This window comes from Maniola hyperantus, chromosome 20 (genome assembly GCF_902806685.2).
Source record: "Maniola hyperantus chromosome 20, iAphHyp1.2, whole genome shotgun sequence".
NCBI classification, from domain to species: Eukaryota; Metazoa; Arthropoda; class Insecta; order Lepidoptera; family Nymphalidae; genus Maniola; species Maniola hyperantus.
In genome coordinates this window covers 4,148,543-4,163,875 of record NC_048555.1, presented here as the reverse complement: position 1 = coordinate 4,163,875, position 15,333 = coordinate 4,148,543, and the positions used below count along the sequence as shown (strand labels likewise).

The window sequence follows — 15,333 nt, the reverse complement described above, 5'->3', positions numbered from 1 at the left end:
GGGCAAAAGAGGGACTCCGCATGGACTCCACATTTGTGGAGTCCATGCGGACGAAGTCGCTGCTAGTTAGATAAAAGGGGATAGTTTATCACTGTTCAGCTATTATTTATTGCTTATTTTTGCGATCATTTTCTTCTTGAATGGACCGTATTCTATACGCAATGAAGTTATCCTTTATTATTCTTTGCAGTATTCAGGAAATAGACACTATTATTTAGACTTTTTTGGACATCATTCTACATCACTTTTAGAAAAGGGGTCGATCGTTTCTTTACTTTTTAAGATCTGAACTGAAGGTAAATTTTATTTACCTTGAACTGCGTTAATTGTGTTGTCGGCTGCAACGTGGGTAAAGCCTCAGGCGGCGGAGTAGTTGGTGCGGGAGGGGTAACTGGCCTCTCCACTTGTGCTGGAGGCTCCGGTGTCGTTGCGAACTCCTCGAACCTCGGCTGAGGCGGAGACTCAACTACCTCCTGCTTTTCAGGGGATTTCTCTGGCGATTTATCAATCTTTTCCTCCGGGGATTTGGTAGGTGTGGGGGATTTTACAGGAGTCGCTGGGGTGGCAGGTTCGGAAGGAAGTTGCGCTGGCGATGCAGGCTCGACTGTCGGTTCCTCTTGCTCGGAACTTGAGCCGTCTTTGTCGTCATCGTCAGGCGAACCGTGCGCATGCGACCTGTGGTATTTCAACCCGTTCGCGTGTTTGTACTTCTTATTGCAATTTGGTTCTGGACATTCGAGTAAAATAGGATCAGGTGGTGGTGATGACGGGGTAGGCGGAGGGCGTTTTGCTTTAGGCGTTGGCGGACGTTCTTCTGCGTCCGAATTCCTCTTTCTCTTGGAATCCGGTTTGGGGGGAGTAAAAGGCGTTGGAGACGGTAAGGCTCTTCGACCTTTAGCGCCTCCGTTGCGTAGTTTGCTGTGCACTGAGGAGCGCGTTTCGGTAAAGTTTGTCATATCCGTGGGAGCTGCGCCTCGGCCGCGTTTCGCTCGGCCTTTGGGCGTCCGTGAGTCCAATTCCTCCGTTGGAGAATCACAAAACCTGTAAAGATAAGGAGCAATAATGGTGAATGTGAAGGATAAATATATTGAAACTAGCAAATCCCGTGGGAACTCTTTGATTTTCCGGGATAAAAAGTAGCCTATGTCAATCTCCACGTCTTTATCTTCACCCATGCAAAAATCACGTCGATCAGTTGCACCGTTGCGACGTGATTGAAGGACAAACCAACAAACAAACACACTTTCACATTTATAATAAGAGTACTGATTTAAGAAAGGTAGGTAGGTTGATACATAAGATAGGTAGATATAAGAGTTGATGGTTACTGACCGAGGCGGCGCCCAATCATGTCTCGTACAGTCCAGCAAGGTGCCAACGTAGGTCTTCCCCCGCCATGTCACGTTCACCACCAACACACCTGGAAAAAATAGAAATGGACTATGAGAAACTATATCGATATTGCTATCTTTTCAATTCAACGGTTTTGGCTAACTAACATGCAGCAATAAATACAATACAAATAAAATATGAGTTCTGCTAAGGGTTAAATAAATAAACTAGATGCAAGCCACTTCGTGGTGTGTCGTGATGGGACAGAAGGAGATAAAATTTGTATATAACACATTTAATATGAAGACCGGATCTATACAGACGGGCTGTAATTAGAATGTAAGACGCTGGTAAGACGACTGCAACAATAATTATACTTTGTATGGATTATGGTTTTGATTTTGTGCATTTGACACAACTGCATTGCATTACACGCAGAGCAGTCAGTCGGAGTTGTGAATTTTGCAGTTGGCCTTCAGTCCAAAAGAAGATCAGTCTGTACTGACTCTTAAGTGCACACTGCACTCGGGTGCGCGTTGTGGGTTGTGGCGTTTTTGTTTATTACAGGACTAGCTTATGCTCGCGACTTCGTCCGCGTGGACTACACATATTTCAAGCCCCTATTTTTTTCATAAATATTTTCTTAGCGGATGCCTATGTCATAATAGCTATCTACATGCCAAATTTCAGTCCGATCCATCCAGTAGTTTGAGCTGTGCGTTGATAGATCAGTCAGTCAGTCACCTTTTTTTTATATATTTAGATATAGGCTTGCGCTTGAAGAAGAATTCTATTCATTCTTGCCTTTAAGGTACTTAAATTATACGTGTTTAAAGTTGTTAATAGGGCTCCCATAAAAATAAAGAAAAACTTGGGCCCTTACTCCTTTTGTATGATGATCTATACTAATATTTAAAAGAGGTAAAGTTTGTTTGTAGGGGGTAATCCCTGGACCTACTGAATCGATTTTGAAAATGCTTTCACCAGTAAGAAGCTACATTATTCATGAGTAGCATAGGCTATATTTTATTTAAAAAAATTAGAGATACGCAAATCGTAATAAGCTACCCGTTGGAAGCCGGGGCGGGTCGCTAGTAACATAATTGATAAACGTACAAATTCGAACTGCACGATGCACGAATAAACCTGGCAATTGCACGTCACCTGTCGTAATCCCCGCAACGATTTGGTTACAAACTACAAGGTATCGGGGTTTAAAATTTGGGTCGACACGGGCGAAATGGATGCAGAGCCGAGTTATTGGCGAGGCAATCCAATTTGTCACGGGCGCTCATTTACATACGGTGCTAGTACGACTATGCATATCTCGACAACGCTGATAGAACGTCGAAAAACTAAAAGCAGAGTAAAATGGACTTAACTGTGATTGTTTTGAAGTCGTTTATTCGGTACGACAATTACAGATTTTTGTTTAGGAACGTTTGCTTGGGGTTCTGTGATGGTTGTGATGTGCAGACGAACTCGAACCTTAGAACAAGCAGGTTTAGGTACATTTCACTCTGATGTTAGTGTTCCGTTACTAGCCATGCCCCCGATGTTTGTTGAGATGTGCAAACTTGTTCATCGCTACCGAATTTCGGCTACTAAAGCTAAACTGTACTAGGGAGACTAGACTAGCCAACCACGTAGGACATATTATAGTGCACAAACACAGGTGCACTCTCTATTCCCTCACTATCATAGCCCAATGATGATAACCTCACGGCATGGGTGATGGGACTACAGTCCCATCACCCATGCCGTGAGGGTATTACAATCCCACAGAGCCAGAAACAGATAAGGCGCAGGAACGCTGACTACATGGTCTCCAAGGCAAGGGACACCCCCGCTACTTGCTATCTTCGGGCTGCTATTTTTTTAGTTCCTTGACAGAAAATCCCAGTGACTTTTTTGGCTCGACCCAGGACTCAAATCTCCATTCGAATAAGCTAGCCACTAGGCACTAGGCCAATGAGGCAATTCACTCGTTTTAGTCGTGACTCATCATCATTATCATGATCAACTCATCACTACAGAGCACGGGTCTATTCTCAGAGTGAGAAGGGTTTTGGCCTGTCTACCACGCTTGCCATGTGCGGATAGGTAGACTTTACACATCATTGAGAACACTATGGAGAACTCTCAGGTATGCAGGTTTCCTCACGATGTTTTCCTTCACCGTTAAAGCAAGTGATATTTAATTACTTAAAAACGCACATAACTCCGAAAAGTTAGAGGTGCGTGCCCGGGATCGAACCCCCAATTAGAAAGCGGACGTCCTAACCACTAGGCTATCACAGCTTATTGAGTCGTGACAGTCGACAGTGCTGTCGGGATGTGGAAACTCGTACTAAGTGAAGAGGGCCGGGCGCCCGAGGAACGTGACTCCAGCGGTATATTTAGACATGGCCGCGTTCCGCCCGAACCTCCCCGCTTATCACGCTCGCGTGCTTACTTATGCAAATTTAATTAATCAATTTAATCCCCTCTACGCTCGTATAAAACTTTTCCACACTATTACTCGCTGTTCTTGCTGTTTTACATAAAGTTATACACCGATCGCAAGTAGTATACTTACTTATTATAATTGTGTTAACGTACGAATTATACTGAAGAATGTAGAATGTAAATACCTAATAAGGTAATTAGGTATTTTGTACATAATTAGGTAATGACATTGTGTAGGTACACAATGTCATTAAAAATTGCGGTCACCTCACCAAAAAGACTTCATCATAATCATCATCATGATATCAACCCATCGCTGGCTCACTACAGAGCTCCTCTCAGAATGAGTAAGTAGGGTTTTCGTCATAGTCATCACGCTGTCCAAGTGCGGATTTTTCAGATTTCACACACCTTTGGGAACATTACGGGAAACTCTCTGGCATACAGGTTGTCTCGCGATGTTTTCCTTCACCGTTAATTAAAACAAGTGATATATGATTGCTTTAAAACGCACGTATAAATCCGAAAAGTTAGAGTGGCTGGGATTGAACCCCGACTTCCCTATTAGGAGGCGGTCATCTCGATCATTAGGCTATCACGCCTTACACGGCACGGCGCTGGTTGACACTAGATATACCTATTACACGATTGGGTTTCTGCATCAGTATAAATTCCATAGGTCATGAGCTAAATCCGAATATCATATTAACTTATAAGAGGTGAATGATTGATTGAGCAGAAAAATATCCAGATATTGGTCATGCACACATCAGTCATAGCATCAAAAAGTATGTTATCAATATATTATATGCCAGTTCGAGCAATGACTGTGGTAAAACTGACAGCAAGAATTACACGAAGTGCGACGGAAACTATACAGGAAACCATTAAATATATACTGAATTGTAAATACGTAAACTAATCGCAGTCTTCTAGTAAAAGTCGTACTAAACCAGATCCAGATAAACCGATTTGTATAAACTTTGGGGTCTTTAAATAGTTAGTAAGAAGAGATAAGCTGACCCGCCCGGCTTTGTAAGGATGAAACTTCTAAAAATCCTTTCCTAGTGTGAACTACATTATACACAGACACTACGTGTTCTAGACCTGTGGTTTAAGCTCTAAGTTGGTATACCACAGTTAGTCAGTGGTGGTTAAGTGCGAATCGAGCATCAATAAAAAAGAAAAAAAAGAGAACGCACCCTCCATTCGAGAGCGTGGCTATTGCGTGCCCAACAGTTACTCGAGCATAGAATAAACAAATTTCGATAAAATAAGGGTTTAGTGTGTACAGCAATCCCTTTTTAATCCCTGGAGGGCGATTCTTTGCCGACAAGCTCATGAATTGTAAAAAGGTAGCTTTTAAATAATGTGTGAGAGGGCGTGCCGTATATTTTATAAGGGAGTATGTTTCATATATGTACACATTAAAAGGATAAAATGAATGGCTGATAATGGCTAAGAAACATGAGATTTTAGAAAAGGTTTTAATTTAACCAATTAAGAAACGATTTTATCTCAGAAAGTCCATGTAAGTGAAGCTGGCAGGTTACCTAACAAGTAAAAGAATAAACTGACTGATTGACATATCCACGTACAACTCAAACCGCTGCGTCTAGAAACTTGAGATTTCTCTACAACATAGACCGCAACACTAAGAAAGGGTTTTCAGTATCCACAAAAGCCGGCGCGAGTCAATTAGTCTGTTTGAATAACAATTTAAAGACCAAAGTTTACATTACTTAGGTACTCTCTATATTTTTTTTTTTTTTTTTTAATACAATAAAACTTAAAGCTAGCCTTATCTAATTACTATATAAATCATGACCGCGTGGAATGGTGCCAAGAATACTGGCTGCATTTCCGCGCTGGACAGCCAGGCTGATCCGCTGCGCAAAAAATGAGCCAGCCCTTCTGTCACCAGTTGAGGCTATTAATCGCGGTGAAATGTCTCGTAAAAAATTTTTAGCACTAAGACTCCATGGCCCCAGGGTCTCCACGGCAAACGGCACAAAAATGTAACTCTCTATAAGAGAGGCATACTTGCGCCGCTTGCCGTTTTCAGCTGTTTCTGCTGCGGCTCCCGGTCTTGATGCTGTCTTCCTGATATGACACGGGGCCAATGTGTCAACGCAAGTTGCGTCCCACATTAGCGCCCGTCCCCGTTCCCAGGGAACCAGCGTCAATCCATCAGGTCTCTTGCCATCATCCCGACTAATCCCTGCCGGCTCAATGAGCGCAGGAATATTTATGGTGGCAAGAGCTCTTTTAATTGTATCGTTAAGAGAGTCATGCCTAAACAGCCTACCGGAGCTCCTTTGGCAAGAGAGTCCGTGGATTCCAAATTTATCAACCTCTTTAACGTACTTAGACCCCAACAAAAAAAAGGATTTTCAGATATTCCATCTGAGCGTAGTCACGGGTCTGCTACTAACAGAAAGATACGAAAATTCTTTAAATCCGATCTATATAAAAAGGCCAATAAAGCTAGTCAAGAACTCAGATGGTAGGGTTATTAACCTTGACGCTCATTATTAAAGAGTAATTCTTTCCCAAAACTATCTAAAAATCATTTTTTTAAATACTCATGCAAAAAAGGGGTAAAGTAAAAAAATTCGCTCTTGCTTGTTTTATTTCGCAATAAAAAAGCCCCTGATTTTTTTTCAAAATTTTAAAATGCTTCTACGTAGCAGTTACAAATTTTTAACTGTGCCACTTTTACAGCTCAATTGTTTTACTTTCAAAATGGTTGTGATACACAGACAGACAGACTGCACGAACCTACATAGTTATAAGGTTTCCTTCTTTTACTAGGAATAGTTTTTCATTACGTAGGTTGCTACAGTAGAACTATACAAAAACTCAATATACCGCAATTTTGATTTGTAGTTTTCAATTCAATAGAAATCGGCCTCACTATAAAGTTCTCAACATCACTACTAGTTACTCTAACTTTACTACAACACGAACTCTAAAATATACGTTTTACGGTAAATGTACAGTTAACAAAACGTGATTTCTACGAGTACACATAGTACAGAGACAAGAATACACAAACAAAAGACAACGCCTCATAGAGATAGAATATTAGATCAATTCACCATATCGGTGCTAATTAATTCCGTGAAATAAATAACAATAAACCAGAAATAACAATAAATTGTGAATGGAGTTATATTCTCTAAGTACACACTGTACAACGTTGAGCTCGTTGTCGAAACATAATTAACAAATTTCAAAGTACGGTGTTAGGCCAAAACTCGTTTAGCATCATAATGATCAAATTCACTTGCACTGCACGGCACGGTTGTACCGTCACATTTGTGTGGCGTGTTTACTAGTATAGAAAAAGGTCATAAGTGCGACTGCTTTATCATGCAATAGTTTTGCGGAATTGCTACTCGAATTCTGAGACCGAGCGGACATACTAATAAATAAAATTAGCTTATATGATTATGAATAGACATTCATAAAAAATATCTCTTATTTTTCTCACTGTTAAGGACCTAATCCTTAACAGTGAGAAAAGCATTTCAAATCAGTGGATGATCCATTAAAGACCTCAAAAGCCTTCTACTTGCATTCAAAAACAAACTTGAAACTTGAAACCGAAGAGCAAACTTGAATTCAAAAAGTATATCCATTCTAGATTGTAGTCTAGTGTTTGGATAGATAGTCGTAGAGGCAAGTGCCAAATATGCTAAAACGCTGCGCCAGCATTGTGAACGTGAACGTTAGAAATTCACCTCTGCTGCTCAGTAGTTAGCAGTCCAAACATTTCTTTTAAACACATTATTACACGACTTTCCAACAAAAGGAGTGTAATGTTTTCAGGGTTCATGCAGATAATTATATGAGTTTCTTTGTTCCACTTCTAAACGCCTAAACAAATTTCGATGTATGGGGTATCGTAAGTATCCTTACATCATTTCGAGTGACACTGACTACAATTTTTTACAAAATCGGTTATTAGGTTTCTTCCAATGTCAAATATGTACTATATATTTATATTCAGCGTTGCATCAGCGTTGAAAGCTAGCGTACGTATAGAGAATATCACCTCACTGTTCAGAAGCCAGTAGTCAGCATCAAGCGATGCCTCTATAAATTATTAATATCCATTATTATATTTATTGTTTCACGAACAATGAACACATAAAGCATCTCTATAAGCAATTTGCGTTATCCGAGCGAATTATTGTACCGAATGGTTGGGCATGATAGATGAATCCGACTGACAGTGCGATTTAATAATCCCAGTTTACAATTTATATTATATCAATTTTGGGCTGCGGTCTGTGGATGAAAGATCGTATAATACGTTATATTTTATGTTTAATAAATGGTAAATTGTGTAATGAGCAAGCTCAGTATGATTGTGCGACTGCATTGTAAGAACGTGGTTGAACAAATCCAAATTATATGTATTACCTAAAATCAACGAATTATAGTTATTTATGCAACTGTTGTATAATACCTAATGACTGACTGGCTGACTGTTTGACTGACTGACTCCCTGACGAATGTGGCTTCTATTGAGTAAACCCTTTGCGCAGTAGGGATCGAAAAAAAAACGAAGGAGTGTTATAATGAAATTCAGTACAACATTATATTATCAGACTATACAAATCATGCCCGCGTGGAATGGTGCCAAGAATACTGGCTGCACTTCCGCACTGATCCTTTGCGCAATTAATCGCGATGAAATGTCTCGTAATTATTTAAAGTTACACTAGAACTCGTAATAGGTTACGCACGAAAAATATAACACTGGAAGATTTTTATAACTGAAATCTTCAATGGCAGAACACTTGAAAGTCTTTTTAAATAAAACACAACAAACAACCTAGCTTGCTAAAAGTTTCATCATTACAGACTGAGTTGAGTTACTTTGTCCGTTATATTTTTAAAAGGAGCGTAAGTTTCCGGGAGGCAAAGTACAACGAAAGCAGGAATATTAAAAAGTGGGCAGACAGAGCTTCGGAACTCAGGAAATTGTCAGGCGCGTCTCAGTTTTATTATTTAGGGGTTGAATTCGCCAACTGTTCCCCTAACTTCCCGGATATGTATACCGCTACAAGTTTAGTAGTAGTACCGCTATAAGATAGTGGTTATGGTTAGATTAGCTAATAAATTTACTCAGCTTTTCATCATCATCATGATCAACCCATTACCGGCTCAGATCTTCTCTTTCTCAGAATGTCTAGCCATAGTCTACCATGCTCCCAAAGTGCGTATTGGCAGACTTCACACACCTGTGAAAACATTATGGAGAAATCTCAGGCCTGCAGGTTTCCTCACTAAGTCTCAGTCGCATCCGATATCCGGGATCCTAAGACGCCTTATACTTGACGCGGACGGTACCGCTGGCTTTTTTAGTGGGTATGCTAAAGGGAGTTAAAAAAATTGCCAGTGAGTCCCACATACCCGCCCTTGTGCGGGATGCGTAACTGCATTTTTACCAGTGGAAAAAAAGGTTTCCTCACTATGCTTTCCTACACCGTTAAAGTAAGTGATATTTAATTGCTTAAAATACAAAACTCCGAAAAGTTAGAGGTGCTTGCCCGGGATCGAACCCCCGATTTTCCGAATAGGAGGCGAAGTCCCGCTTTTTAGTCGGCTTTTAACTCTTAACAAATTTGATTTCCAAGCACATTATATTTACTCATCCTATAGGTATATTTACCTACACTGTGTTTCATTCGTAAGAGAAGACCTGCAAAGTTTAAATGGTATTTACAGAGCAAAGAGACAAGTTTTAAATACAACCTTTTTTCCAGTCCACAGCCATTAGTGACAGGCGTACAAATCGAAGCGGACACGCGCAAACAAAAGGGCCCGGACATCTAATTTAACTTTCCCGTGACTGGTCGCCCATATTAACCATTTCAGGAGACACTGCTTGCTTGTTAGAATTTCCAAGTTATATTTGCGGGATACAATGTTATGTTATAACTTACAATGTACCTGAATCTTGCAAGTTGATTAAGGCGTCAGTCAATACTACAACCATTGGTGTGGACTCTTGATTCTTCTTCTTGATTCTGAATTCAAAAGAAGAATCAAGGTTCTGTTCCGGGTTTCGTGTTAGCTTACACAAGTTAGCACTCAGTACTGATCAATCAAAGACTTTAGGGTTTAGACTTTAGTTTAGATTAGACATAACAAGTGCATAATATGGACTGCACGCCGACTCCAAATTTGCAGTTGGGATGCAGTTGAAATAACTGCATCGCAACTTGTCTGTCTTGACACCGTAAGTCTGAAGAGCTTCTCATTATCCAACCGCGAACTCTTTAAGCTCATACAAAAATCTCCAAACCAAGACTAGGCAAGAAATAATAGGTGAGAATATCATCATACACGTGTTCCACCAGAGATTAGACGGTTTCTTCTCTAATAATCTCGACAATCGACATAGAAGAATACTATCTACCGGTGACCTTTAAGTAAATCTGGAGCCAGCTACAGATCTGATAATATTTACAGGTAATGCAGAAGCAGTAAGCACTGGTCATTGTTTGTTGGCAAACGATTTTAATTTAGATTAAGTACAGTAAGATAGATTGTTGCTATCATTAAATGATAAATCTGAAACAAGTAGTTTCATTAAGCTTTCCTTGGCCTTTCGCCAGATTCTTCTAATTAAGTACTAGAATGTTAAACTAATATCGTGATTCAAAAACTCATTAAAACGAATTATTGTGATGTTACATCTCAAACTAAACATGACTGCACTAACCATTTATCGTTTTCAATTAACCGACCGACTAACGGGGGGGATTAAACTAATGTTTCCTGATTGAGATCGCAACCGCCTGCCGAGCCGCCACCAGGAGAGCAGAGCGTTGGAATAGGTTCATTTAGGATGCTAATTACCTCGGTACGTAATCAACTGACTAATGGTTGTGGAGCTATACTGCCTTCGCTTTTACGTTTCCCTTTTTCGCTCTGTCATTGTGAGAGCTTTTTGTTTCAATAGATTTTCATTTCACTTTAGAATTCCTTTCCAATTTTAAATTCAGTCTCTTTCTTTTATATATATAAAATATAGTAAATTTAGAATCACACTTCAGATTAATGTGTAAACTGCGCATTTTAGGTAGCAGTCAGCTTTAAAAAAAACCGGCCAAGAGCGAGTCAGGCTCGCGCAACGAGGGCACTACAGTCTTATTTTTTCGACATTTTGCATGATAATTCAAAAACTATGATGCATAAAAATAAATATGTTTATGACCACAATTTTTTTTGTGTGATGTAACCACAAATTCACGGTTTTCAGATTTTTCCTCTAATGCCAGCCATAAGACCCATCTGCCTGCCAAATTTCATGATTCTAGGTCAACGGGAAGTACCCTGTCTTACCAGACCGACAGACAGACAGACAGATAGACAGACAGACAACAAAGTGATCCTATAAGGGCTCCGTTTTTCCTTTTGAGGTACGGAACCCTAAAAACGCAGTCTCGCCACTTTATACCCCCGATGAAGGTACTTTAAAATTAATTGACAATAAAACCCCTACTTATTTCACAAAGGCTATAAAAGCAAATAATAATAGAATTTTAAACTTTACCGCATTCATTGTTCTTCCATCGCACAAAGTTAGCATCCATTTACACCCATTCAACAAAATGCTAACTTCGCGGTCTCAAAAACTTCTCGGCAAACTTAATTAAAATTTCCCGCCTTACAATCTCCCCACTTTACGGTTCAAATATAAAGTACATACCTACATTATTATGAGATGAATCATGTTATAAAATTTATGGTTTCATTAAAATAACAGAAGTTAAAGAATATGAGAATGTTAATTCATTTAGGTTAACTTAAGTAAAGTTAATCTTAAATAAAGTAAGTTAAGTGACGATAGATATGTGGAATACTAAGGAAATGAAGTATTCTACTTCATTTTCCTTAGTATTCCTTCTCAATTCGAACATCGATTAGAAACTCCGTAGGGACGAAACCTTGAGGAAACCGAAAGGTATCCAATTAGTTGGAAGATTGTAAGAAAAGTAGAAGGCAATGCTTTATTACATTGAACAAAAATATTGGGACTTTTCCACGAAAAATATCTCGACAGTATTCAATTTCCCTGAGCCCGTCCGACGTCAACGAAAATAAATAAATTGGGAGGGCGTGAGACTCCCCCTCTGCGAGGATAAATTTGGAGCGCCAGCGGGCAGATGTTGATTTATTATTACTTTTTATTGTAATTATATGTAACGCCAGGGGAGTCGCATTGTACTACTAATAGCCTGTACAATAGACACGCAAGTATTGTATTAACACGAAATACATCACGGCAAAATAATCTCTATAATTTTCACAAAGGTACCAAAATTGCGCGCAGGTTTCTAATATATTGATGTAAGGGAACCCATTTCTGTAATACAGTGTATTTTTTAGGGTTCCGTACCTCAAAAGGAAAAAAGGAACCCTTATAGGATCACTTTGTTGCCTGTATATCTGTCCGACGGTCGTGTCTGTCAATAAAACCTGTAGGGTACTTCTCGTTGACCTAGAATCATGAAATTTGGCAGGTAGGCAGGTCTTATAGCACAAACAAAGGGAAAAATCCGGAAACCGTGAATTTGTGGTTACATCACAAAAAAATTAAAATGTGTTCATGAACAAATAATTAGTATTTTCAACTTTCAAAGTAAGATTACTATACCTAGTGGGGTATCATAATATATGAAAGGGCTGTACCTGTACATTCTAAAATAGATTTTTATGCTAATAATAGTTTTTGAGTTATCGTGCAAAATGTCGAAAAAATACGACTGTAGTACGGAACCCTTGGTGCGCGAGTCTGACTCGCATTTGGCCGGGTTTTTTTTTGTAATGATAGACGGCTGCGTATCATGGACGGGTATCAGCGGGATGAGAAATAGGGCTTATCGAAGAATAAATGACTACAACATAAAGGAATATCATGCGCTCAGTTTGGTATACAATGGATAAATATCCCGGCCTAGATTATAAATCAATCTAGAAAAGAGGGCGCAAAAATGTATTACTTATTGTGTCAAAGAACTTATACAGAACAAGGTGAGACATGCGAAATATTTCACTGTTTAGACTAAATAATGCATGTATTTAATGAACGAATTGAATGTATTGAATATGTTATGATTGCTAATATGCATACCCGTTTTTATTTACCTACTAAACTATACCATATAATTTTATTATCTAATATATTCTTGTTTTCTATTTTTCTATTGAAGAGTTCAGTAGTTCGTTTATGAAGGTTTATCCTCTTAGTCTTTGAGACCGACAAAGATCATAGACCATACAGCCTGGTAACATAATATGTAAATAATAATCTTTAGTAGTAGTATTTGAATGTCTTTTATTTTCCTTTTTCTTTGTCTCTTGTTTTGTATAGTTAATATGTAAGTATAATCATTAATCACTGAATAGTGATATCCACGAATGTTTGTATAAAATTTAAAAAGACTGTAGAAAAACATTGCCAAAACAAGTTTAAAAATAAACATCGATCGTAATCGTTCTATATGTAGTCAATATAATATTATGATTGGAAGCTACGTAAACATGAACGGCTCGCATGTCCCTCCATTTTAATTTAAGAGCCAATCAGTCAAACTCACTGCAATATTTATAACGTGCATTTAAAATTTAATTTGCGCGTGCCATAAAAGACCGGTCGACTGGCAATGCGGTTATATTATGCTTAATAGTTATTTATTTTGCAAAATTGCTTCAAGGATAATTATGTTTATCTTAATAAGGATGTAATTAGTAATGTTTACTTTGTAGTATCAATTATGTTCGCAGTCGTTTTACCTTTGGTGATGATTATAGGTACTACTCGTGATTCATGAATCCTCGTCCACGTAGCGTATTCATGGAGCTATAAATCAGCTTAGCTTATTTTATTACCGCCTGAAATTATAATAATGTATCTATAATCCGTCGCTAGCAAATACCAACGTTGTTAATCTTACGTTAATCTTCAAAACCGGCCAAGTGCGTGGCGGGCCACGCGCAGTGTAGGGTTCCGTAGTAAAAAAAAATCATCCCCACTTTAGATGTAGGGGAGCTTCCCTAAAAAAACATTTATCACAATTTTATTTCACCACTTTGCCCATGCCAAATTACAGATTTCTAGCACTAATAGTCTCTGAGATTAACCGAGGACGGACGGACAGACGGACGGACATGGCGAAACTATAAGGGTTCTTTGTTTACTACGGAAACCTAAAAAAGACAACACAATACGTATAATTTTTGACAACAACATTGCTAAGTAACCTATCGATAGACTACAGGTACGATTGATCAATTACTATTATTATTTGGCCGTAATTCAGTTGGACGATTCTGATATGACTTATTTTGGGAGCTTAGCTAACACATAAGCTTCGAATTTAGTTCAAGTTAGTAGCGGAGGACATAGCGATTGGCGATATATAATATAGATTGTACCCACTAAAGTAATAAGCTATACCTAGTTCCATGACCTATATAGGAACGCAGGGCCTTGATTGCCAACCAGTTTTTGAAGCAACTTGATTTTTACCATTTTGGCGCTGCAGCTGATATCAGCTAGGACTATGACCATCATGTATGAGCGTAGGTACCCGGAACTAAATGTTAACAAAATATGATTCGGATCCCATCGAATGTGGTGGTGCATAAGGTCAGTATGTGTGGATTGCGAAGCGGACACAAGTATCAGGCGTGCATAAGCGTGCTGGAGGTGTAATGTTAGGCGCTACGGTGCGTTGGGTTCGTGCGCTAGTAACAACTCACCACCTTCCGTTTCGTGCCACACGATGCCCTCCAGCGTGACCGAAGTACCAGGCTCGCAGGGCCCGAGGCAGTCTGGTTCGGTGATCGTTCCCACCGAAGTGCCGACGCATACTTCTGCTGTCTCCTGTGGAAGAAACTTTTGAATTTACTTCTCATTCGCAGTAGCTGTAACTATTTGTTCTGCAGTGCAGTAGATAAACAAATAATTCAATTTATAGAGAAACATTTGTGTTCAATTGATAAAGAAAGTAACAAACTTGAAGGTCTTATTGCTTTTGAATAGAATTCGAATCGTGCTCAACCTAGAATTTTAAAATAGGTAGGTACAAGGAGAATGGAGATAGGTTCACTACACTACAGCTACAGTTTAAGAGTAAAAGGTAGGTATCGTTTATTCGCTAAGATCTAAGCTATATCGCGGGATAACATGGTTAACTCAATTATTTATTTATAGTAAGTAAGTAGGTAACTGAATATAATTATTACGTCAATTTGTTTTGTAAATAAAATTACCAATCCTGTCGTTCTTCCATTAAAATACACATAATAATGTAGTAGCTGTACGAGTGAGTGCTGTGTGGCTGTGATCTGATCGTACAGGCCTATTTTGTTTAGGGTTGGTTGGTTGCAAGATTCTTCTTTCAGGTTATGATTTTTTTAGAAAATAAGGACCCGCGGTACGTACTCGGATTGCATAAATACAAAGAGCGTAGAACATAACATTCAGCGACCGATATGCGAGCAGCACAGCGATATCGGCCCCGC

General features: G+C 39.1%; 1 protein-coding gene across 4 annotated transcripts in view; it reads right to left on the bottom strand.

Annotated features, from left to right (window-relative positions):
- Positions 1 to 15,333, bottom strand: part of LOC117991970 (zinc finger protein 608-like) — a 189,094-nt gene that overhangs the window by 11,928 nt on the left and 161,833 nt on the right. For 3 of the 4 annotated variants that reach the window (XM_069505271.1, XM_034979610.2, XM_069505273.1), the window contains 3 exons: positions 14,569 to 14,692; positions 1,333 to 1,420; positions 312 to 1,041 (listed from right to left, as the gene is read on the bottom strand). In XM_069505271.1, the coding sequence (XP_069361372.1) occupies positions 312 to 1,041; positions 1,333 to 1,420; positions 14,569 to 14,692 (942 nt within the window). The remainder of the gene's footprint in view (positions 1 to 311; positions 1,042 to 1,332; positions 1,421 to 14,568; positions 14,693 to 15,333) is intronic. The other variant, XM_069505272.1, reaches the window with a different exon arrangement.